The sequence below is a fragment of the Phascolarctos cinereus genome, unplaced genomic scaffold, assembly GCF_003287225.1.
Source record: "Phascolarctos cinereus isolate Bilbo 61053 unplaced genomic scaffold, phaCin_HiC Scaffold_726;HRSCAF=1367, whole genome shotgun sequence".
Lineage (NCBI taxonomy): Eukaryota > Metazoa > Chordata > Mammalia > Diprotodontia > Phascolarctidae > Phascolarctos > Phascolarctos cinereus.
This window is the reverse complement of record NW_027556098.1, coordinates 362825129-362850989: the sequence shown is the minus strand read 5'-3', so window position 1 is coordinate 362850989 and position 25861 is coordinate 362825129. Positions and strand designations below refer to the sequence as shown.

The window sequence follows — 25861 nt, the reverse complement described above, 5'->3', positions numbered from 1 at the left end:
CAATACATGCCTCAGTTTCCTTATCTGTAAAATCATAAAACCTCAGAGTTGGAAGGTATTTCAAATGTTATCTGTTCCTGCTTGTACTAGGAACAAAAGGATTGTGGGAGAAAAAAGAAACACTAGACACTAAGCTGTCCAAACCTTTTGATCCAGCAATCCTACTACTGGGCATATACCCCAAGGAAGGTCATAGTCAGAGAGAAGAGATTGATACACACCAATATATGCAGAGCATCACTTTTTATGGTAGCACAAGACTGAGAACAAAGTGGGTGGGCATTCACCGGTGAATGGGCAGGCACCTACCAGGGAATGGGTAAACAAATTTTGGCATAGGAATGCAATGCCATATTATTGCACTTTAAGGAATGACAGATATGAGAAATTCCAAGAAATATGGGAAGACCTGTACAACACAGAGTTAAGAAAAAGGAATCAGGAGAACCTCGAGTAGACTGACTCCTCTGATGGAAGGGGAAAAAACACTAAAAAGAGGCCAAATAGATTGAATGCAAAGAGAAAGTTCAGTCCCAGAGAAAAGACATTACAGCTTATTTCCCTCCTCTCAATAGGGGGTGGGGAGTATATTACAGGTTCAGAATGTTGCATTTGTTATAAGATACAGTTACTTTTGCATAAAACTTTTTCTTTGTTACAAGAGAGCATTCAGCCGTGTGGGGGATGGGGAAAAAGGAAATATTGGGGGAAAGTTTAGGCACAAAAAACAAGAGGCATGAGACTTAGAAGAAAACACACCAGGTTTGACCCACGTGTGAAACTGGCCTCTGTAACTTCTCAGCTGTGTGGCCTTCTGCAAGTGATTTTGTCTCCCTAGGTCTTTCTTCCTTCCTTCTTTCCTTCCTTCCTTCCTTCCTTCCTTCCTTCCTTCCTTCCTTCCTTCCTTCCTTCCTTCTTTATTTCTTCCTTCCTTCTTTCTTTATTTCTTCCTTCCTTCTTTCTTTCTTCTTTCTTTGTTTCCTTCTTTCCTTCTTCCTTTTTTCTTTCATTTCTTCCTTCCTTCTTTCTTCTTTCTTTGTTTCCTTCTTTCCTTCTTCCCTCCCTCCCTCTCTTCTTTCCTTCTTCCCTCCCTCCCTCTCTTCTTTCCTTCTTCCTTTTTTCTTTCTTTCTTTATTTCTTCCTTCATTCCTTTCCTCCTATTTTTTTCTCTCTGTTTTCTCATTTGAAAAATGAGGGGGTTAGAACGGATATTCCAGCTCCACATCCAGGATCCCATGACTCAGACTACAATAACAACAGCTTTCTCAAAGCTGTCTCATGTGGTAGAGAAGGCAGGTATTATCCTCATCACAAAAGCATGATCATTCTCATGATTTTACAGAGAGCTAGGCCAGTGACCTTTGACTTAGGTTCCTGCCAAAATTCTAGACCATATTATTAAAGATATAGTTAATGAATGCCTAGAAAAGAAAGCAGTGATCTTAAAGAACCATCAAGGATAGGTCACCTTATTTTGAGAGGGTCACTGGACCAAGGCATTAAGGGAATGCTATGAATATAGTTTACCTACACTTTAGTAAAGCATTTGTCAAACTCTTTTACACTATCCTTGTGGAAACAATGCAGAGAGATGGGGGAAGGACAATGATTGAATGAATAGACCTGAAAAGCAGTCATTTATGGCTCGATACCAAATTAGAGGAGGTATCTCTTGGAAGCTCCAAAGATCTATACTGTTTAATACTTTTAACAATGACTTGGATAAAGTCAAAGATGGCACAAGCATCCAGTTTGTGGATAGTACAATACAAAGAGGGATGGCTAACATGGATGTCTGAGTCAGGATCCAAAAAGATCTTTACAGACTAGAACTTGAGATGAATCTAAGAACCTGGAATTCAACAGAGATAAATGCAAAGTCTTATGCTTGGGTTCAAAAAATTAGTTTCCTAAGTATAAGATGGAGCAGGCATAGCTGGACAAAAGCCCTATCTGATCACACCACAAGTTTAGTGAATCAACAGTATGATATGGCAGTCAACATTGAGATCTTAGCAGGAATAAAGAGTTGATGGACCTACTGTATTCTGTGATGCCAGGCACTGCCTTTTAGGAAGGACATTGATAAGTGTCTATAGGAGAGCAACCAGAACAGAGAAGCAGCCAGAATACGTGAAGTACCATGGCATGCAGAACACTGTCTGAACCCCTCGGAGGAGATTTAAGGGAGGGCATGGATGTTCCAGCCAAACTGGCTGACTTGCTGTTCTCCATGCTTGACCCTCTATCTCCCAGCTCTCTGTGCCTTTGCACAAGCTGCGATGGACTCTTGCCTCTTGGAATTCTTAGCCCCATTCAAAGCTCACCTCAAATGCTACCTCAAATCCATTTCCAATTCACCCAGTTGTTAGTACTTTCTCCAAACCTCCTCTCCACTGTAAAATTACTTTTCATATATTTTTGTATTTACTTACTGGGGAACATGGTGCTTTTCTCCCAACACCAATGGAACATAAGCTCCCTGAGGGCAGGGACAATTTGTTTTTTCTCTTTGTTTCCCCAACACCCAGCAGTACCTGGCACAGAGTAAGAGTCTCAGTTTTGTTCTCTCTAACATAAGGAAATGGGATTAGATAATTGCTTATTACATCACTTTCTGCTCCAAATCTCTGACCTATGATCTATTATTGCAAGCTCAATGAGTCAACAGTGTGACACGATAGCCAAAATAGCTAATGTGATTGTTGTCTGCATTAAGAGAAGTAAGACATACAGGTAATAGTCCTGCTGCTTTTTACCCTGATCAGACATCTGGAGGATGTCATTCAGTTCTGAGCATCACATTTTAGGAAAGATATTGACAAGCTGGGGTGGAGGAGATTGACCAAGGTGATTGATCAGGGAACTGGAGATCAGGCCATCTGAGAATTACATGGAGGAACTGGGAGAACAGAAGCTGTAGCAGGGACATGATAGCTCTCTCTAGATATTTAAAGGGCCATCACTGGGAAGAGGGATTGGGCTTCTGTTTGACCCTAGAGAACAAAAATTTAAACAATGGAAAGGAGTTACAGAGAGGCAGGTGGCATGAGGAAAAAACCTCCTAACAGAGCTTTTCAGTGGGCACACTGAAAGTTGGTACATTGGATAGCCTTGGGGCCAAGATGGTGGAGAAAAGGCAACAGCTTGCTTAAGCTCTCCCCCAAACCCCTCCAAACACCTTTAAATAATGCCATAAGACAATTCTTGGAGTGGCAGAACCCACAAAAGGACGGGTGGAAATAATTTTCCAGCCAAAGACAACTTAGAAGGTCAGCAGGAAAGGTCTGTCGCACCTGAGTGAGAGTGCAGCAGGCCACACCAGTGTAGACTGAGCCTCAACAAAGCAGGAGCAGGCCTTGGGAGCAGAGGCAATGGCTGCTTCTGGAGCTATTGGCCCACAGATGGTAAAGGGGTCGAAAAACTGATCAGAAGGAGATTACAGGGGTCTCTTTGCTGGAACTAGGGACATGACTCTGTTGCTTTGCCCATACTCAGATCTGGGTCTCAGCCCTGGGTGACAGTCCGGGGAGGGGGGGATCACTAGCACGCTAGAGCTTAAGGCTGCAGTGGAGCAGGAACCTTCATCACAGTTCCAGAGCAGAAAAGAGTGCTTGTGGTCACCCGTAGAACAAAGCACAGGCCGGGAGAGCAATAAACACATCTCTCCTTCGATCATACCACCTTGGAAGGACTCAGAACGCACAGGTCCCTAGAAGTATCTCTGAAAACAGCTGCACAAAACTCCTGAAGCTTGCGACAGTACATCTTCCACGATGGAAGTAGAGCCTCACTCTAACAAAGAGTTAAAAGTCAAGCAATAGACTTGGAAAATGAGCAAACAACAGAAAAAATTCTGACCATAGAGAGTTACTATGGTGACAAGGAAGATCAAAACACACATTCAGAAGAAGATAACAGAGTCAAAGCTCCAACATCTAAAGCCTCCAAGAAAAATATGAATTGGTCTCAGGCTTTGGAAAAGCTCAAAAGAGATTTTGAAAATCAGGTAAGAGAGGTAGAGGAAAATCGGGAAGAGAAATGAGAGTGATGCAAGAAAATCATGAAAAAAGAGTCAACATCTTGGTAAAGGAGACATACATATGAAAAAAAAAATCTTAAAAAAACAGACTAGGCCAAATGGTAAAAGAGGTACAAAAAGCCAATGAGGAGAAGAGTGCACTGAAAAGCAGAATTGGCCAAATGGAAAAAGATATACAAAAGTTCACTGAGAAAACAACTCCTTAAAAAGTAGAATTGGACAAATGCAAAAGGAAGTACAAAAGCTCACTGAAGAAAACAATTCCTTAAAAATTAGAATTGAGCAAATGAAAGCTAATGACTTTATGAGAAATCAAGAAACAATAACACAGCACCAAAGGAATGAAAAAACAGAAGATAATGTGAAATATTTCATTTGAAAAACAACTGATCTAGAAAATATATCCAGGATAGATCATTTAAAAATTATTGGATTACCTGAAAGCCATGATTAAAAAAAAAAAAAGAATCTAGACTTCATCTTACAAGAAATTATCAAGAAAAACTACCCTGATATTCTGGAACAGATGGCAAAGTAAAAATTGAAAGAATCCACCAATCACCTCCTGAAAGAGATCCTAAAATGAAAACTCCCAGGAATATCATAGCCAAATTCTATAGCTCCCAGGTCAAGGAGAAAATATTGCAAGCAGCCAGAAAGAAACATTTCAAGTATCATGGAGTCACAGTCAGGATAACACAAGATTTAGCAGCTTCTACATTAAGGGTTCGGAGGGCTTGGGTGATGATATCCCTGAGGGCAAGGGAGCTAGGGTTACATCCAAGAATCACCTACCCAGCAAAACTGAGTATAATCCGGGGGGGGGGACATTAATGAAATAGAGGATTTTCAGGCATTCTGGATGAAAAGACCAGAGCTGAATAGAAAATCTGACTTTTGAATATAAGACTCAAGAGAAGCATAGAAAGGTAAACAGGAAAGGTGCATGAGAAGATGATACTTGTAACTCATAAGAACTTTCTCATTATTAGGGTAGTCAGAAGGAATATATATATATATATTATATATATATATATATATATATATATATATATAGAGAGAGAGAGAGAGAGAGAGAGAGAGAGAGAGAGAGAGAGAGAGAAGGCACAGGTGTGAGCTGAATATGAACGGATGATATCTAAAAAGTAAAATTAAGGGATGAGAAAGAGGAGGTCTTCAGGTGGAGGATGGATGAGCCCTTGTCAAGGAGATGGTAGAGGAGATTCTGGCTTGGGAAGCTATGAGACTAGATGCCTTCTGAGCATCCCTTCTAGTTCTGAGATTCTGGGGTAAGGGACCTATGTTCAAAGAAGGTCAGAGCTGCAAGGGATCTCAGAGGTTGTTACATCCAATCCTATTATTTTACAGATAAGGAAACTGAGGCCCAGAAATGGGAAAACACTTGTGCCCAAGGCCAGACCGGACATTTGAACCTTAGGTTGAAGGGCTAGGGTGTACTGTTTTGGAGGTGACATGATAGATTATCTTCATGGGTGGGAGTTCTTTCTATTCCCTCTGCCATGTTTGATGGAGGGATCTAGTCAGCTAAAGTTTACCTAGTCCTTTGGAAGACAAAGGTCTGGACTTGAGGACTTGAGGACTTCTCAGGAAGACTCAGGTTCTATCCTCTCCTCTGACATTTACTAGCTGGGGAACCCTAGGTAAGACACTTAACCTCTCTTTGTCTCTGGCAGCAATATGGTTTGAGCTCTCACATGAGGAACGCAGGAATTTCTCTCATAGTATGGCAGTATTTGGGAAGCACTAAAACCCTCCACATTGTCTGAAAGCCTGGGGTTCTACTGTTAGTACTAGTACTACCATTTCTATTTCTTCTTCTTCTTCTTCTACTACTACTACCACTACTACTACTACTACTACTATTACTACTACTACTCCACTTCAAATGTTCACACAGACTGCTTGTGCCTGACCTGTGATAGAGCCTTCTAAGCTCCTATTGATCTGATCAGCCACAGTCAGACACACTGTACCTTGACTCCAGCATGGTGATGTCCTTTTCGTCCTGTTTGAGAACAAGTTCAGGGGCCAGGAAGAATTGGAGAAGTCATGAAGAACCTCATGAGGTCAGCACTGCAGGCATTATTATCTCCACTTTATGGGGACAGAGAGACTCAGAGCCACCTGCCAGGTCTCACGACCAGTCACTATTTGTAGCTGGGACTCAAAGCCTCACCTTTCATCTCCAAATCGAGGTCCTTTCCATCACGCCACGGGGAGGAAGGCAAAGGTCCCCGGGAAGCCCCAAAGACAAGCTGGAGCCCTGGGTAGCTGAGAGGAGTGAGGACTGAGGCCTTTCACACTGGGCCATGCTGTTATTGGTAGAACTGGGCCTCCAGCCCACTACTCTGGGCTCCCAGTGCAGTCCAGGCCTTTTCCTCTACCCCTAGGCAGCTTCTGAGGCTAAAGAAGACAATCCCAGAGAGATACTGAGGCAGATGGGGAAAGTGAAGGACCGCACTTCAGAGAAGCCAGAATGTATGGTGGCAGGACCGAAGGCCCAGCACTGCTCATACCCGCTCAGTGCCAGGCTGAGGGCAGCTTCACCTGGTCAGAGCCAGCATCCTCTGTCCTGAGCCTGCTCTGGGCTCTCACAGGGCCAGGGTAGAGCCTCAGGCCGGCAGGAAGAGGAGGGCCTATTGTGCTGACTTAGCTATTTGGGCTTGCCTTCCCCCAGGGAGCCTAGCAAGAGCTGAAACCAGAGACTGAAAATGGGCTGTGTTGTGTAGCCATTGAAGGATGTAGGAGACAGAGAGGATGAGATACATCCCTCCCACTGCCCTTTCCACCATTCCTCAACCTCAACATCCCTTTGATGTAGCCATGGATGGGTGGGGAGAGAAAAGAAAGAATTCTTCCAGAATCCAAAGTGGCAAGGTTAGCAGAGGTCATCTCATCCATGCCCCTGCCTCCCAGTTCCACAAGGCTCTTCCTCACTCTGGCAGATTTTCCCAGGAAAATAGCATTATTACCTGCCCCTTCCACTCCCCTTCCCCAAGGGACTGTCGTGAGTTCCTTCTTGTAAATGACCTCAGTCCCTGTTAGTGTAGTTAGAACACTCCTGATCATAGAATTTAAATGTGGAAGGGGCCTGAGAGATCATCCCATCCAATTTCCTCATTCCAGATGAGGAAACTGGAGCCGAGAAAAGAGAAGTGACATGTCCAAGGTCATCCAGACATTATGCAGAAGAGCTAGGATTCAAACTGAGGTCTTGGATTCAAAATGCAGCATTCTTTCTAGCTCATTATGCATTCTCCACTACTAGTGTGTTCCCTGCCCCATGGCCTCCATGAAAGCCAGCTGGGGATTCACCTATTCCCAATTCCACATGAAATCCCTGGGTCTGGAAGTAAGGGAGTCTCTACCCTTCAGACCATCCATCAGTGGTGCAAGAAAAGGTCAGACCCAGAGCCAGAATGTGTCCCCCGCTTGCTATGCCCAGTTTTCCTTTACGAAGCTGAGTTTTTCTTCCTCTTTTCCTCCTGGAGTTTCCACCCACAGATTTCCAGCCCAATTAATACAATGCCTGGGGCCAGATTTCCTCCTCGCCCAGGGCCCTGGGCCCTGGGCCAGACCCCCAGGGGAGGGGGCAGCCCAGGGGGCCCCCACCATGTGAGAAGAGAGGACAAGTAGGACTCTGAGGGGCTGCCCCCATAGGAAGGGAGAAGGAGTCTTTCTCACCCATTAGATGGCTCCTTTCCTTCTGGCTGGGAATTGGGACTCTTCGGTCCCATTCTTGTATTCTTTATTTCTATCTCTAGCTGTCTCTGTCTCATTCTCTCTGTGTCTCTGTCTCTCTCACTTCACTTCCTTGGCCAAAGAAATGGAAATAGAGAGAGTGAAGCTCTGGGGTTTACACACATACATAGCACCCTCTACCTGCTCCCCCTTCAGAAACTTTAGTCCCTAAAGAAGCCACCTCCCCATCCTAGGGCTGAGAAAGCCTGAAGTGAGATGAGAAGTCATTCACAGATCTCCAGGCCCCATTTGGGCTCCCCAGACTGCTGGGGAGCTGAGTCACACCCATGCTACAGAGAGAGAAACCAAAACCCTAGGAGAAAAGCTCCCCTTCTTCTCCTGACAGCTCAAAGCACTTGCAAAGACTCCCCAACTTAAACACACACACTCACACACACACACACACACACACACAGAGACATACACATAGGCACACAGCTAAAAATGTAGTTGAATCATTGATCTGCTCCAACATTTCTTTCTACCTCCAGCCTTGAATTCACCCCCATCTCCCAAGCAGATTCCTGACAACCTTATCACCCGTTTTAGACAACAAGATGTATGTTCTATCATAGGTGCAAACACACATGTTCTCTCTCTCTCTCTCTCTCTCTCTCTCTCTCTCTCTCTCTCTCTCTCTCTCTCTGTTTTTCTATTTCTCTCTCTTTGTCTCCGTCTTTCTCTGTCTCTCTCTGTCTCTCTCTCTGTCTCTCTGTCTCTTCTCTCTCTCTCTCTCTTCTCTCTCTCTCTCTTCTCTCTCTCTCTCTCTCTCTCTCTTCTCTCTCTGTCTCTCTCTCTCTCCTCTCTCTCTCTCTCTCTCTCTCTCTCTCTCTCTCTCTCTCTCTCTCTCTCTCTCTCTCTCTCTCTCTGTTTTTCTATTTCTCTCTCTGTCTCCGTCTCTCTCTCTCTTCCTCCCTCTGTCTGTCTGTCTGTCTGTCTCTCTGTCTCTCTCATAACAGGATCCCAGAACTGGAAGGGCCACTAAGGTTTTCTGACAAAAGTCCCCCAGAACACATCCCCAGCCTCTATTTGATGAGGATCACTTTTTCAGGCATGGGAACTCTCTACCTCTGGAGACAAGCCACTCGACTTTTGGACAGCTTAAATTGTTAGGAAGTTCTCCCTGAGACAGAGCCTAAAGCTGCTTCTTTGCAACCCACAGAGGCATTCTCTCACAAGATGACTCTTTAGATTCTAGAAAAATGAGAACCGACTAAAAGTTCTCAGGCCTCCCAGCAGAGCTAACACCCACCTAAGGGACCTGAAGAAGAACTGGAAGAGCCCAGAAGTCTCGCCTTCTCCACCCCCCACCTCCTGCTGGATAGGACTGTGCTGAGCTAGCCTTTTCCCTCCTTTCCTACCCCAACCCACCCCCCTCTCGACATTTCATAATGAGTCAGGCTCCGGCTCCCCCCTATCCCCAGAGATGCAGCACCACAGCAGGGATATTGAACAGGAGTTGGTAGGAAAGCTCTGTGGTCAGGAAGAGTAGAGCAGGCAGAATCCAGCCTGTCAGCTCCCCTACCTACCTGGTCCTGGGGCTTAGGCATGGGACCTCCCCAAGATTTGAACTAGAAAAGGCCCTTTCTCTAGCCCTTCCAACTTCCTCCTCCCCTCCCTCCCCCCCAAAACTCTAGGCGCCATTCCTAGGTCAGGTGTCCAGTTCTATGAGATCCAGGGCTGCACGATTAGCCCACAAGAATCTACTCAAATTAAAAAAAAAAAAGAGGAAGAATCTGTCCAGACCCTCCCCAAGGTGGACAGGATGGGGCTGACTGAAAGAGGACCGTAACATTCAAGATATGAGCATCCAAGAACACCCCAAATCAGGAAGGGGCAGTAAGGGATGCCCCACTCAGGCCAAGGGCAGTCAGACATCTGGCCCAAAATTAGTTTCTAAGGGAAAAACAGCCATTGTTGCCCATGTTGCAACATCTTTGCGAATCACAGCCCTGTTCCTTTTCCAGGGTCAAGGTCTTCGGCACCAGCAGAGTAGTGACTACTCCAGAGCTCAGGGACTGCAGTAGTAGGAAGTAGCAGGAAGAAGAAGTAGCAGGACTGGCCACTGAGTCAGCAGAGACCCAAGTTCAAATCTAGTCTCTGACTATTTACTAGCTGGGTTACACTGGGCAAGTCACTGAACTCCCTGAGTTTCATTTCCTTCAGTTACAAAATGGGGATTATAATAAGGGAAGAAATGAAATGAAATGAGATAATGATGTAAAATATTTCACAGATAGCAAAGTAAGCAGAACTGGGAGAACAATAGACACAATTACTATAACAATGTAAATGGAAGGAACAAAACCATTGGAACTGGACATAAAGAACAAGGTTGGCCTCAAAGAAAGGACGCCGGCAGATGCCTGCCCCTCGCCTTTGCACACGTGGGTGTCCACAGGAGTGGGACATCGCATATACCCTCAAGTGTTTCCAATGTGTTAGTAGGGTTTGATGATTTTTCTCTTTTTCTTTTTAAAAATATCACTCAGTATACAGGATGACCTCTGGGAGCCGGAGGAAGAGAGATAAGGGGAAAATCTTGGTGATACAAAAGCAAAAGATATTAATTCCATTTTTAAAAGTTTTCTCACATACCTTAATATGTTACATAAGTGTTACCTTTCATGATTACCATTGATACAGAAATCCTACAGATCTAGCAGGAGCCTTAAAGGTCATCTAGACCAACTTGCTCACTTGAAGATGGATAAACTGAGGCCAAGCCAGGGGAAGGGACTTGACCTAGTATAGCCCAGTGGACAAGATGAAGAGATTTGGGTCAGATGATAGCACTGTAAAAGTGGATGAACCAGCAAATTGATTCTACCTGGAAGGAGGACTCCAGTGGAACACACCATGGATCTGTCCTTGGTGCTGGGGTTTTCAACATTTTTATCAATGGCTTGAAGACATAGATGGCCTGATTATCTACTGATGGTGACAAGGAGCTGGCCAGGATAGCTAATGCAGAGGATAGAAAGAGTGGAATCCTAAACAGGCTGGAACAATGGGTAGCATCTAAGAAAATCCATTTATGCAGGCAAGTGTGAATTCACGGAAGCATAAAATCTCAGGAATCAGAAGGCTTCCTCATACTTGGGCTCAGAGGATTAAATATATAAGTACATGATGGGGGAGGTTCATATGAAGACCTCAGAGTCTAAGGCAGCCCGAAAAGCTGATGTGATCTCAGCCTGCATTAACAGAAACAGTGTCCGACCAAGAGAGGTAACAATCCCATTGTTCTCTGCTCTGGTCAGCCACATTTAGGAGCATTGGGGGCACCATGATTAGGGAAGGATATTGATGAACTAGAGCAGTATGAGGTGGGCACATTAGGTGGGCAGCTAGGTGGCTCAATGGATAGTGTGCCAGGCCTGGAGTCAGGAAAGCTCATCTTTGTGAATTCAAATCCAGCCTCGGACAATTATTAGCTGTGTGATCCTCAGCAAGTCACTTAATCCTGTTTGCCTCAGTTTCCCTATCTATAAAATGAGCTGGAAAAGAAAATGGCAAACCATTCCAGTATCTTTGCCAAGAAAATCCTAAATGGGATCATGAAGAGTCAGACACGAATGACCAACAACACAGCAGTACTATGGTGGGCAAGCAGGTCAGAGAGGGACCTGGGGACCAAACCATAGGAAGAACCATTGAACAAAGCCATGTGAAGAAGACAAGACTTGGAAAAGCATAGCCATTGCCTTCACATATCATGAGGAAGAGAAACTAGGCTTGTGTTGCTTGGCCCTAAAAAGGCAGGACTGGAAGCTGGTGGGGGAAGGGGGTAGAGAAGTAGAGGTAGAGAAGGAGGATTTTATCTCTATAGAAGGAAAAACTTCCTATTAGAGCTGTCCAAAGATATTCTGAGAGACAGTCACTGGAGGTGTGCATGGACACTCATTAAAGACATCAAAGAGGGGATTCCTGGTTGTGTATCCTAACCCAGGTGTGCTCTGAAATTGTCTCCAGCCCTCAGAGTCAAGCCCACATCAATCCCATTGTACAGTCAGGACTTGAGACCACAACCCTGTGAGGCAGGCAGGGCAAGGCAGTATTACCCCCTCCTCCCATTTCACAGATGGGGAAACAGGCCCATGGAGAGGAACTGACATGCCCAAGGTCACACAGTCCACCAATGGCAGAGTTGGGGCTAGAGGCTGGGATTCATGACTACCAAGCCCAGTCTCTTTTTGCTATGTCATACTGTCTTCCACCAGCTCACAGGGATGTCAGGCCAGGTTCAGGTTGTTACAGTGAAGAGGAGTCTATTGGGAGGGGAGGGGTGGTCTGTGCATAACTGGGAGATCTGAGGCAAGGGTTGAAGAAGCTCTTGTTCTACTCCAAGGGGGTGGGGTGGGGATGGAAGGGAAGCTGCCAGGAAGAAGCTTGGAAGAGGCAACCCCTCCCTCACCCCCAAATGGTGATTGTACTGATGGCTTCCCTGGGTAAAGGTGGCTTAGAGGTAAAAAAGTGGTCAGGGAGGCTGTCTTAGCATAAGGCAAAATGAAAGTGGAGGGGGAAAGTAAGAAAACTGGGGAGGGGAGAGAACTCTCTACTACTTTCTCTGGGGCTGTCTGTACTTTCGGGAGGGAGCAGGGCTTGGCCCAATGCTTCCTTTCACTCTAAGCTTCTAGATAAATGCTGCATCCCCGGCCTCAGCTGCCCAGCTCCCAGGGGGAGTCTTAAATACATCACCGGCTCAATACACAAGAGAGCAGGGCAAGAATAATCAAGTCTAGGTGTACTCAAGAGCCAGCCAGCCTGAGGAAGTGGCTGACTTCCATAACAGCAGGAGGGTTGGAGATTAGACACCCAGAAGCAGTATAGCATTGTTTAAAAAAAAATAAAAATAAAAAAAGGCAGTGGGTTGAAAGTTCTGAGTTCAAATTGCAGCTCTGTTACTTAATGTCTTGATGACTATGTCACTAAACCTATCTGGGCCTCAGTTTCCTCATCTGTAAAATGATACTGTTAATGACCACTAAGGTCCCTTCTGGGTCTAAATCTTGGGAATTAAGGGTTTTCCTCAGAAAGAGGTGGGTATCCACACTGTGGTGGTGACCCATGGGGACATCTGACCTTAGAAGCCTTGAAGTATCTCATTTTACCTAGAGGAGAATGAAAGGGGCAATAGGACCTACAGGCAGGGGCCCAGATAAATTGACCTGCAGTGGTCCATCCCCTACTTGGCTGGGAGGATTGGACAATAGTGCCCTGAGTTCTGCCCTATATGATTCCTGACCTGACTTGAGGGAAGTTCTACCAGATCTCCTCAAAACATGGCCTCAAAGAGGTGACCCAAGCCAACCCAGATTCAATTCTGGAAGGTGACCAGAGACAGAAGAGAGAGAAGAGGATGAAGTAAAGGTGCCAGGAGGGGCTTAGAGAAGGCTGAAAGTACTGGGTAACAGAATCAAGGGCTGTGGGATTCACTATTTTCCCCACGACAGGGGTTAAAATGGAAACTAAAGAATTCTCTAGACTAGACTCCAAGATCTTTCCCATGGCAAGGAGGAAGAAAGGGTTGAGTTTGGGGACAACACAATTTCCTTGTCTCAAGCTGCCAGGAAGGGCTGAGCTACCTATGTCTCTGACTGCCAAGGAAGCTGCTGAAGGCAGACACAAATGTACCACACAGACCCACCACAGCAGCCCTGTGGCTTCACCTGCATCTCCAAAGAGAAGCCGCCAGCTGCCAGGGTATCCCAGGGAATAAGGCCAGCCCTAGTGCCCAGGACCTACCTACCTACTCCCTTTGCCTGCATATGTTTGATTGTCAGGACTGGCTAGGAGTTCAAGGCTGGAGACAGGGGAGGGAGGAAGAGAGAGGACTATGGATCGGGACTATTAAATATGTCTTTGAAAGTGGGTATATGTCTATGATTGTGCAGTTTGTGTGAGCATGGATGTGCAATGGGGGATGGCAAAAGGTGCTGTTGGCCATTCATGTACTTGTATTTATCAGCCTGTGTGATCATACAGAAGTGCTCATGAGCCCAAAATACAGGGTCTCAGTACTTGGCATAAATCAGAAGAAACCAAGAAACTTAGCAGGAAGGCCTAGCTTTATAGGGGGAAAGAGCCCCACCTTGGCATGGGAATCAGGGCTCTGGTTATAGCGCTGATTTGCTGTGTGACCCAGGAAGAGTCCTTTCCCTAGGCCTCCCTAGGCCTTCTTCCTTTGTAAAATGAAGGAGGTAGGTCTGGATGATCTCAAAGACCTCTCCTGGCCCTGACATTCTGTGTTCTAAGGGCCCCCCAGCTCTGACATTCTGTTCTAAGGCCCCTCCCAGGTCCAACACACCACATTCTAAGACCCTTCCAGCTCTGACATTCTATGCTCTGCCTCCAAGATCCTGCCTTGCCTCTGACAGTCGATGATTCTGGAATATTCCATCTGTCTCTTTAACAACCCACCATGGTACTGGAAGTTCTCGGCTAAGATCTCCAGGCACTTTATAGGCCTGCTCTGTAGGTGGCCTGGAGCAGCCTCTCTGTGTTCTGAGGTCCTGTTAGGTCCCATTGCCTCCTCTCTGGCCCTACTTCCTGCTGTCCTGGATGTCAGCAAAGATGAAGATATACTCTAAGAGGGTCTCCTGAGGGGCAGGAGGGGAGGGAGGAGGAAGCAGTTTGAACCTTCACACAGAGCAAATTCTTTGTGGGAACAGGGAGCTTGACTCGAAATAGAGAAAGGAAGGGGGAGGACGTGGAGACCCACTGGCTTGGAAAAGGAATGGTCCATAGGTCTCTGCAGTGGGTGTGGTCAGTGTGGCGGGAGGGTGTGTCAGCCCCATGCTGGCTCCAGACTATGGTGCCCTGGAAACAGGTCCAAATGCCAACTAGCTTAGGATGGGGGCTCAGGAATCCCTTGGCCAGGACCAGAGCACAGTAGAAGATGTGAGCTAAGCGGGATTCTCCTAGAACCCCCTGGCCCTGGGAAGAGGGTGGGGGACTTCATTGGGCAGTATCACTCTGACCCCCACAGTGCCACGGAAACAGTTATGAACTTCCCTGAGCCCTGGCAGACTTTGGACATACTCTAGTCTCTAAGCATGGCCGGGCCCATGCTGCCCATAGCTGCCATAGTGTTGAGGACAGAAGAGGGGGAGGATGGAGAGAGGTAGGTATTTGGCTCTGGGGAGGGAAGGGGATGATGGACTGCTTGAGGGGAGGCCAGGCATAAATGGGGTTCATGTCTCCAATTGGGTTGACTGCTTCCTTCCTCACTGCCCCTTGTCCCCATGCCTCAGCTCTACCAACTCCACCTAGGATTGAGAAAAAACAAGTTGAGATCCAGGAGGGCAAGAGCCCAGCAGACTGAGGACAGGAGGCTCTGCCTTTCTGGGCAGTTCCTTCACAGGACATTCAAAAGATCAGAAGACAGAAAGAAATATAGAGGATTAGAACAAGATTGCAAATGGGATGGACCAAGGTCAGTTGTCAGGAAGAGGTGTGAGATTCCGAAAAGGGCAACTGAAGGAATGTCTTTAAGACCCCTCCCTCTATCTAGATTGGATGAAAGGCAGGGTGATAGGCAGGGTCAGCCCAGTTTCCAGAGCAGCCCTGCGGCCTCAGAGGGTAGAGGGGATTTCCCCAAGGCCAGGCACCTGTTCATCTTTCCAAGACATGCCTGGCATCTCCTGGAAGAGCGGATGTGAAGCAAAGTTATCTGATGATCTAGTCCCGGAAAGAGGTGGGGGAGGCCTTTCCGGAGATGGAGTTAGAGTCAGGAAGGAGATGGTGGGTCCTTCACCTGCAGTGACCAGCAGTAGAGACAGAGGTCTCAGAGGCCCTCCTGACCCTCTCAGGGAAGTCATAGCCCAGTAGCAAAGGAACCTAGCACCCCAGAACCTTAGAACCAAAGTGAACCTTCGAGTCATACCCCCTTTATTGTCTAGAAGAGGAAACAGGTCCAGAGAAGGGAATGAACAGTTTCTTCAAGGTCACACAGACAGCAAATAGCAGAAATGGGGTTTGAACATAGGGGTTCAATCTTGTGTCCAGGCCTGGGGTTCGTTCCAGTACCTAATACAACTCTCCAAAGGCCCACCCAGCAGAGCCCCAACAGCTGAGCTGGAGTGTTAGCGGGCATCAGCTCTCTGATTAATGACTTCCTCCTAAGTACCAAGACCAGGAACGTAAGCATCAGTTGGGGGGAAGGAACACGGGGAATTTCAGCTTGTTAAGCTGGTCCCCAATTAGTGGGTTGTTATGGCCCCTGCACCCAGGCCTTCCCCACACTCCTTCCTATATTCCTGTGCTAGGGGAGCAGCTCAGAGCCAGGGCTCTCTGTACAAACACAACCCTTGGGCCCCCAGCCCAACTAATGATCCAGACATTCAGCCCTAGACAATCTGTCCTGACCCCTACCTTGACTCTGACTTAAACCTTCACAAAAGGTCCCCTGACCCACCTAAGGTCTTTTGACTTGGTCAGAGCCACAGAACAGATTGGAGCATGGGAAGGACCTTTGCCCACTGCCTACCCCTCCCTATGTCTCCTCAGGCGACAGGACCCCACAGGTCCCCTCCATCTTCAGGCCCCTCTCCCCTCTTTGCCACCAGGATTCAGCCAGCCCAAGTTAGACAGAACAATAGAAGGAAGGCCCACCTCCAAGGGTATGAGCTCTCTCAAGCCTGGGGGCTGAGCCTAGACAGCTTTCTGCGGGGGATGGGGGGTATTAATAGATGCACATTTTCCAGGGAGCCGTAGGCCGAGCGGGCACCTCCAGCCGCCCCAGTGCCAGGCCGAACCCTTCAACTGATACCCGCGGGGCCTCTCAGGTTCCTTCCTGGGCCTGTTCCATCCCCTCAGACTCCGTGCTCACAAGGTTGCGAGCTGCCAAAATTCATTCTTTACCTCGAAGAAGCCGGTTTGTTGTTTTTGAAAGTTGTAGAAGCCAGAGAGGGGGGCCGAGAGAGGGGGAGGGCATAGCGTCAGTGTTTCCAAATGAGTGCCTCTCCGCTTTCTCTTTTTCCCTCTGCTGGGAGCCAGGCCTGGCGAGGGCCAGGGAACCAGAGAGGGCCCAGCCCTGGAGTCTGCAGTAAACTGTCCCACACAGGGCATGGGCCACAGTGAGAGGGTGACCAGGCCTCAGCGACCCAGTGCTGACTGGCCAGCCCAGGCATTAAAGAAGAAAGATTCTGGGGTGGGGGAGGGGAGCAAGGAGAAGTAGAAAAGAAGATAGTAGAGGTCAATGGGGCCATGATGGGCATCTCCACTGAGGGTAGGAAAGGCAAGAGGCGAGATCGACTAGAAGTTGTGTCTCAATTGGGGAGGGTGGAGGCAGAGTGGAGCCTTCAGGGCAGGGTCTCAGCTGTAGAAAAGTTAGAATGTGTAAGAATCTACAAGCTCCGAAGGAGAGAGAAGTGTGTGTGTATGTGTGTGTTCGAGGGAGAGGAGAGGAGAGGAGAGGAGAGGAGAGGAGAGGAGAGGAGAGGAGAGGAGAGGAGAGGAGAGGAGAGGAGAGGAGAGGAGAGGAGAGAGAGGAGAGGAGAGGAGAGGAGAGGAGAGGAGAGGAGAGGAGAGGAGAAAAGAGGAGAGGAGAGAGGGAAGGCTCACAACTGGGGACGGGCTGGGGTTGAGATGGAAACAGGGTGCAGGAAAGGGACCTAAGATCAAGGTGGGGTGTGTGGGTGCATATGTGTGTTGGGGGGGACGATATCCTGTGTACAGCTCATGAGTCCAGGGCATCTGGGACTGGAGGAGGGCTCTTGGGGAACTGGACACAGAAAGAACTGGAGAAGATCTGGGCATAAAGGAGTAGGGATGGGGGTGGAGGTGGGGGGACAGGTGTATTCCCTAAGAGGGAGACGACTAGGGGTGGAGGAGGGTGGTGAGAGGACACGGAGACAAGGACATAGAGGCCAGCAGCTAGAGAAGGGGGGACAAGAATAGGGCCAGAGGTTGGACTGAGAACCCATAGAGGGGCGTCTGGACAGAGCTGGGAAATAGGACAGTGAGGGAGTTAGGCTGAACCCAAAAGGAGGACGAGGGGTAAGGTTGAGAGTCGGGAAAGGAGCAGGTAGGGGGCCAGGGTTCGCTGAGAGATCAGAAAGGGAAGCAGGAGAGGGGGCAGTGAAGGCTAAGCACGGTGCCCCGAAGCGGGATAGGGGCTTAGCTGAGTCCCGAAGCGGGATGAAGGGGAGACGGGACAGGACAAGCTAGGAGAGGGGAAGGAATGAGCAGACCGGGAGGACCCAGAGGCAGGGGGCGTGGAGAAAAGGTCCGAGGCGGGGCGCCCAAAGCCGGGGGTCTCGGGGGCGTGACTCACATGAAGACGTGGTAGGTGAAGGCCCAGCCACGGGGTCGCTCGAGCACGTTGTAGACCCAGTTCTGCAGACGGCGATAGCGCTTTTGGGCAGCGGTGGAGCGCTGGCCGCAGCCCGAGGCGGAGCCGGAGCCGGAGCCGGGCCCCGGCTGCAGAGGCAGGGGGCTGCCTAGGAGCCCCAGGCGGCGCGGGGATCCCGCCCCCGCCTCGCCCTGCTCGCTCTGCACTGCCGTGAGAGCCACCAACTCGGGCTGGGGGGCATCCCCCGGCCCGGGGCCGGGTGGGCGGGGCCAGGCTCAGGCGAAGCGGGGGGGCCTCACCCCGGGCCATGGGCGGGGGCCAGCCCGGGTTGGGCTCCCGGGCAGACGGCAGGCGCACTCAGCCCAGCTCAGCCGGGCATGGCACCGGCCCCCGCCCCGCCCCGCCCCACCGGGCTGCCCCGGCCCGGCTCGGGCTAGTCTCCGGCTCCTCTCCTGGTCCTGGGAGCGCCGGCCCGGCAGGGACGGGCTGACAGCAGGGAGAGAGGCGCGGACCGAGGAGGGACGGCTGGCCGGAGGGAAGGCGGGTGGGCGCCCTGCGGACAGGCGCCGAAGGAGAGCGGAGCCGAGCCGAGGAGGGGGCGCTAAGGGCCAGGCTGGGGCCGGGGCCGGGGCCGGGGCCGGGGCCGGGGGCGGGCAGGCTGGGGGCCGCCGGAGCCCGCTCGCTGACCGGCCGCTTCGCCCGCTACTGGGGCAGCACTTTCCGACTCCAACTCTCTTATTACTCGCTCCATGGCGCTCGGCTTTCCACCTGCCTGCGCTCCCGCTCACATGTCACCCCGGCCCCCCTCCCCGCCCGCCCCGCCCCTCCCCGCCCCCTCCCCCTCCGCCTCCGCCTCCGCCTCCTCCCCCTCCCCTCCTCTCCCCTCCCCCTGCCCCCGCCTCCTCCCCCGCCTGCCCAAATCCGGAGCGAGCCGAGCCCAAGCTTCGGGAGAGTGAGGAAAGGCTCGGGGAGGGACGGAGGGGTGTGCGTGCGTGTGAGTGCTCTCTGTGTGTGTGTGTGTGTGTGTGTGTGTGTGTGTGTGTGTGTGTGTGTGTGTGTGTGTGTCCCCAATGTCCGTGTCTGCGGCGTGTGCGGGTGTTCGCGAGCACGTGTAAAGTTGTGGGCGCCTCTGCCCGGACCGCTGGGTCAGCCTGCCGGCAATGTGTGTCCCTCTGTGGCTGTCAAAGGCTGCGTGCTGTAGTTATGTGTCTGAGGACAGTTGTGGTGTTGAAATTGTGTGTCTGTGTGTGGTTGTGTCTAACTCGGTGTTAGCTGCGTGTTGCAGTTGTGTGTCCGAATGTGGTTATGTCTAAAGTTGTATTATAATTGTGTGTCCCAGTGAGGTTGTGTCTAACTCGGTGTTACAATTGTGTGTTTAAATGTGGTTATATTTAAGGCAGTGTTATAGTTGTGTGTCTGTGTGACTGGGTCTAAAATTGTGTGGTAGTTGTGTGTCTGAGTGTCTTTGTGTCTAAGGCCTGGTATCCCTGTCTGTCTGGTTGTTTCTGTGTATCATAAAAACCCTGTGCAGCCCTGACCTTGACACACGCTGCCCATTCCCAAAACATTGTTAATTGTGGGTTTGTTTGGTTTTCTGTGACTGTGGCTTTTTCTCCTCCTCCATAATGAACTCCACAAGTGCAGGGACCCTGTCCTATCTATACTTAGTGTCTCTCCCAGCACCTACCCCTGGGCCCCGAACACGATAGACACCTAATAAATGTGTAGTAGGCTACTTGTATGGAAGGTTGGGTCCAGCATTGTACATCCTTGGGTAAGGGGGTGTCTAATGTGTGCATGCTAGGTTGTATAGGAAGTTCTGTTCCTAGGTGTGGTGGTGTTAGGGACGGCTTGGGGGGAGGGGCGGGGAGAGGAAGGAGTTTGCCACCAGTCTCTTCACCCCCCCCCCAATTCTCCATCTGTATCCTCCAGGCCCCTGGACTGAGGCTAGATGGGTAAGGGATGGAACTCCAGAGCCCAGACAGAGGTGCCTTTGTGCACATGTCTACCCCGTGTATACTGTGCAGATTCACGTGTTTTCCGGGAAGGAGACTTGCCCATCTCCACCCCCATCCAGGCCTACCAGAACCCCACCTATGAGGTTCCTAACTTCCTCAGATTGTGTGAGAGGAGTGGAAAATTTTGGGGAGAAGTCCTGGAAATCAAGAGAGAGGATGAGGAGGATATGCCTGAGGGCTGGGGAAATAGTGCTTCCCCATTCCTTCTTAGATGGGAGAAGGGGATGAAGGGGTGTGACTTTCATCTTTAGGGGACACCTGGGTGATGCAGTGGATAGAGTGCTGGGCTGGGAATCAGGAAGACAATCTTCCTGAGTTGAAATCTGGCCTCAGACACTTACTAGCTCTGTGACCTTGGGCAAGCCCCTTAACCCTGTTTGCCTCAGTTTCCTCATCTGTAAAATAAACTGGAGAAGGAAATGGCAAACCAGTCCAGTATCTTTGCCAAGACAACCCCAAATGGGATCAGGAAGAGCTGGAAGGACTGAACAAAATTTTCATTTTACAGAAAAAAACTGAAGCCCAACCACCATTCCTGTCAGAAGCCAGCCCAAATGTGTAGCCTTCACCTTCAGAGAAGATTCTCAAGTTAGCTACCTGTGGTTCCCCTCAAAAAACATACCCAGAAATGCACTTGGATTCTGAGCAGTGTACCTCTCATTTGAGTCTGGCAGGGGGGAAAAGATTTCCTTCAGCAGTTCCCCATCCTACAGAATGCAGAAATTCAGCTCCCTTACCTCTAGTCACCCCATGCAACCAGCATTTTTTAGTTGTTTATGGCATTCAGGGCCTATTCCTTAGCCTGGGAGTGGGAGGGAGAGGTTAATGTGGGGATGGATGTTCCAGGAGAGATCCTGGTTTCCAGTACTTCACAATTAAATAGAAGGGTAGGAGACATAAGGAAAAGGTAGATCAGAAAGCTGAAGAGGTGAGGAGAAATTTGAGGAGGGATAGATCACTTTCACCTTAAGGGCAGGATGGGTGTGGCATCTAAGAAGGCTTCTGGGGAGAGGTGACTTCTTTGAAGAGAGGTAAAGAACTCCAGGGACAGAAATGGGGGGATGGAGTACAGAACAGGGCTAGGGAAGTCAGAGTGCTTACATTGCAAAGCCAGGTTAGAGAGGCAGGTTGGAACTAGGCTGAGGAGGGTCTCTAGCACCTGGACCAGTGATTTAGACTGAACACAGTATACAAGGGGGGCTGCTAAAAGCTGCCTCACCCCCTCTCTTGTTCCTGTATGGAACACCAGGCTCTCCTTCCAGCCTCGCCAAGGCTTGAAACTGGCTTTGTATGTGCAGACTGAGGAGGGAGCAAGATAAGGGGGCCGAGGGACAGCTAGGTGGCTCAGTGGATAAGAGCACCAGCCCTGCAGTCAGGAGGACCTGAGTTCAAATCCAGCCTCAAACCACACACTTGACACTTATTAGCTGTGTGACCCTGGGCAAGTCACTTAACCCCAATTGCCCCCCCCCAAAAAAAAGATGAGGGGGCGGAGTGCAGAGAAAACTAGACTTTGAAAGAGAACACCTGATTGTAGGGATTAGCGCTGGAAGAGTTTTTAAAAATTCTCCAGTCCATGGGCTTCTTGATCTGGGGTCTGCAAAATCCCAAGGGGTTTGTGGATAAGTCTGAACTTACTGGATGGGAAAAAGTCTGTTTTCACTAATCTCTAATTGAAACTTAATTTCTCCTTCAATTATAAACGTGGGTAACATTATCGTAAGGGTCCATTGACACAAAAAGTTAAGAACCCCCGTTGTGGTCTAACCTCTTTATTTTACTGGAGGAAATGAAGACCCAGGGAAGGGGAAGTGACTTGCCCGAGGTAGCAGCTGGAAGAGCTGGGACTTGAAGCCAAGCCCTGTGTGTTCTTTGTATGCTGCCTTTCCCAGCTCACTTGCTCTGTGACCTTGGACACATTCTTTCCCTTCTCTGAGTCTCAGTTTCCCCATCTGTAAAATGGGGCAATTGGACTTCCAGTTCTGAAGTTCTGTGATTCTGTGGGATTTCCACCTCCCCTCCCCCCATCTGACGCTCCCCTCCGTCAGCCTGGCCTTCTCTCCGGTTTTAACCTCCCTCCCTTGTCCCCTCCCACCCCGACACAGTCAGGTTCCCTTGGCATCCTCCCACCTAAACCAGTTAGACCATGGGCACACCAGCCACTCCATCTGCACAGTCGGGTGGAATTGAGGCAGAGGGAGGGCCAGGAGCAACTGTAGACAACTCAGGGCTTGAGTGGATCCTTCAGGAGGCCCTCCCTGGGGAGCCGGGGCGGGGGGCAGGGAGAGGGGACGCTTTTCCTCAAGTCAGCAGGCCTAGCATTGATCTGCTGAGTCTACAGACCCAGGAAGGGGCTGGGGGTTGGGCCCTCAGGCTGGAGGAGGTCATCTTATTCATCCCAGCCTCCTCCCTGCCTCTGGGGCCCTTCAGATAGGAAGTGGTTTGCAGAGGTCTGAACTCTATCCTTACCGCTATGCACCGAGCCTTAAACCCCTCAGTGTTTGTCTTGGACTTGTCTGAGTCCTTTTGATAGAGACTGCCTCCCTGGAATCCCTGGACAGTTAGGAACACCAGTTCATGGTCTCAGTGAAAGCTCAGCAGGGAGGAAGTGGGATCCTGGCTCACAGGCACGGCATCCCCCACCTCCCGAGCCAGAAGGGCAGGGGGAGACCTGTAACTGCCAGTCCCTGCTTGAGACTCCTCCCTCAGAAGACCCCTGTGTCCCGGAGTGGGTGGCTCCCCTCTGCACTCACCCACTCAGTTGCACGGCTGCGGGCCTGACTCCCCCCTCAGACCAGGGGCTGAGGCCGAGCCTCTCTCCTTTGACAAGGGATTCCCCATGGGTAAGGCTTGAGTCTCTTCCAGACCAGGGGGCACCAAGGCGGGAATGGAATGAGGAGAGTGTCTGGGGGCTGACCAACCCAGGTCCTTTAAGAAGGCAGATTTGGAGAGAATGAGCTTAAAGCTGAGCGTGTTAAAGGCCCCGCCATCCTCGAAGTCCCCCAGGTTCACCTCGATGTCATCCTCAGTTCCCCTCTCTCCACTGTTCCTCATATTCTGTCAGTTGCTGAGTTGTGTCTATTTTTACCTCCCCAGCGTCTTGTGGAAGAGGCCCCTTCCTCTTCATTCCCAGGGCCACCACCCAAAGGACAAGTCTCATCACCTCTCACCTGCTCTATTGCAAGCCTCCTTGACTGCAGTCTCTCCCAACTGACCAGGAAAGGGAAAAAGGTGAAAACTGACCCAAAGTGGAACGGACTTCCTCTGGAGCCTCCCCCTCACCAGGGGTCTTCAGTCAGAGGCTGGCAACCACTTGGGAGAGATGAGGTGGAGGGGAGGCATGGGCAGGTCAGGAAAGAGTTCTGAGATCCCAGTGGGTGACCTCTGAGGGTCCAGGAGCATACCCTTCTTTCTTTTTTTATTGTTTAGACATCACAGAAGTCTTTACTAAACAGCTCTGTTAAGGGGGAAGGGCATGCTCCTGAACCCTCAGAAGTCACCCACTCTCCTTGGCTTGCCTCTTACTCTCTGCACACAATGTGCCATCTCTTACTCCATCATAGCTCAGGCTATTCATGGAATGCATTCTCTCCTCCCCTGGCCCTCCCTCTGCTTCAATGCCACTGGGAGCGGCTGGTGCAGCCACAATCTAACTGGTTCAGGTGGGAGGCTGGAAAGGGAACCTCAGACTGTGTTGTGTCGGGGTGGGGGAGGAGTGGGGGGTGGGGGAGGGTCAAAACAGGAGAGAAAGTCAGGCTGATGGTGGAGGGTGTTGCATGGGAGAAGGGAAATCCCATGGGATCACAGAACATCAGAGCTGGAAGTCCAATCATGTCATTTTACAAATGGGGAAACTGAGACCCAGAGGAGGGAAGAGACTTATCCAAGGCCACAGAGCTGGGAAGGCAGCATGCTCAGATACCTTGGCTTGGAACTTCTACTTGGCTTCAGGGTTTAGCTTCTTAGAAGAAGCCTTTCTGCTTCCCCCCAGTTTTAAGGGCTTCCCCATCTCACCCCATCCTCAAAATATTCGGTACTTCATTTTGTATTTATCATCTGGGTGATGTTGGTAGTGATCTGGGGTCAAACCCCCTGAGCCTCGGTTTCATCATCTCTAAAATTATAGATTTTGTAGCTATGGATATAGAGGGTTTGCACTATGGTCTCTAAAGACCCTTTCCGGTCTGGATCTAAGATCTCCGCACTGTTCCCATGTTGTGCCCCTCTCTCTCCTCACCTCCCCCAAGGAGACTATAAAGTCCCTGAGGGCAGGGCTTTTTTTTTTTTGTCCTTGTATCCCTGGTGCCTAATGTAGTACACAGCGCCTAGCATATAATAGGTGCTTAATAAATGCTTGTTGAGTCTAATTTAATTGAGTACAATTATTGGGTTTTGAGGCGATAGGTAAATTGTCTGTCCCAACAGTATTCCTTGTTTGTTTGTTTGTTTGTTTTGTGAAAGAGGGTGGAAAGGAAAGTGGGGAAAGCAATGATTATGTGATAATAAGGGGTGTTATCTTCCTCCCCAAAATAAACAATTAGCAAAGTAACCCCAAGCCTGGCCACCCCGAGGCCTCCAGGTTGACTGACAGAGAGCCTGGAATGGTGGAATGGACCAATGAAACCAGAGGCCCCAAAAGAAAGGAGTGGGACAACGGGACCCGGAGAATAGGATGGACTGGGTCAAAGTGTCTGGGGCAGTTACGCGCAGTGCCCAGAGAGAATCTGCAAACTTGCCCCCCCTCCCCAGGCTGTTGGGGGTGAGGGGTTCTTTTATCTTCCAGCAAAGGATCTTCCTGGGTGTGCTACTTTTCTCTTTTGAATTTGGGGTTAATCTCATGAATCTAGATTTTCTCTAGCCAATCAAACCTAGACGCACATTGAGGTGGTCTGGAATGTTCAGGGGGACAGGGAGAGAAGGGATGGAGGAAGTCAGGGCAGGACTCGGGCCTCCCGGGACTGGGGCAGAGCGCTGCACTCTTAGAAAGGAATCAGGAGGTCGTCCAGGGCAAAGCCCCCATTTTGCAGATGAGGGGCCCAAGGCCCAGAGAAGACACGCTCCTCTTTCCCAAGGTCACACAGTCACAGCGGGAGGATTCGGTCCCAGCTTCCCTTATCTGCAAACACAACGCTCTTTCCCCTGCTTCACACTGCTGGGAAAGTAATTAAGAACTGGGTTGGCAGGCCCCTGAGCGCAGGAAGCTAAGCAGGCCCAGGGGCCTGGGAGGTCAGGAAGGCTGGGGACCTCCCTCTGAGGTTCAGGGACCAGAGAAGGTGAAAAGTCCTTCGGCTCAAAGCAAAAGACTTGTGGATGGATCCCAGGGAGCATCTGGCAAGGGGCAAGATGATTGTTTGTGTAGTTCTAGCATCATTGTGCTGGGTTTAGAATCAGAGACCTGGGTTCAAATCCTGATGCTTCCACTTATTAGCCGTGTGACCTTGGGCAGGTGACTTAACCTTTCTGGGCCTTGGTTTCCTCACCTGTAAAATGAAGAGGAGTCAGACTAGATGCCTAGATCTGCGATCCTCTCTTCATACTCCTCTTAGATGCTGTGCTGTGGACTTGTCCTGGATGATGGAGAGGCAAGAGGAGAAAACTCCATCTCTGAAGATTACTCCCTCTACCATGTGTGGAGAACCTATGAAGACAGGGGACAAAAAAAATAAAACAAAATAAAATAAAATAAAATAAAATAAAATAAAATAAAATAAAATAAAATAAAGTAAAAAAAAGAAAAAATTT

General features: G+C 49.6%; 1 protein-coding gene across 1 annotated transcript in view; it reads right to left on the bottom strand.

Moving 5' to 3' along the window:
- Positions 1-18682, bottom strand: part of KCNQ4 (potassium voltage-gated channel subfamily Q member 4) — a 78091-nt gene extending 59409 nt beyond the window's left edge. The window contains 2 exon segments of the mRNA XM_020983549.2: positions 18084-18361; positions 18363-18682. Coding sequence (XP_020839208.2) covers positions 18084-18361; positions 18363-18410 — 326 coding nt within the window. The 5' untranslated portion in view covers positions 18411-18682.
- Positions 18683-25861: the final 7179 nt, after the last annotated feature.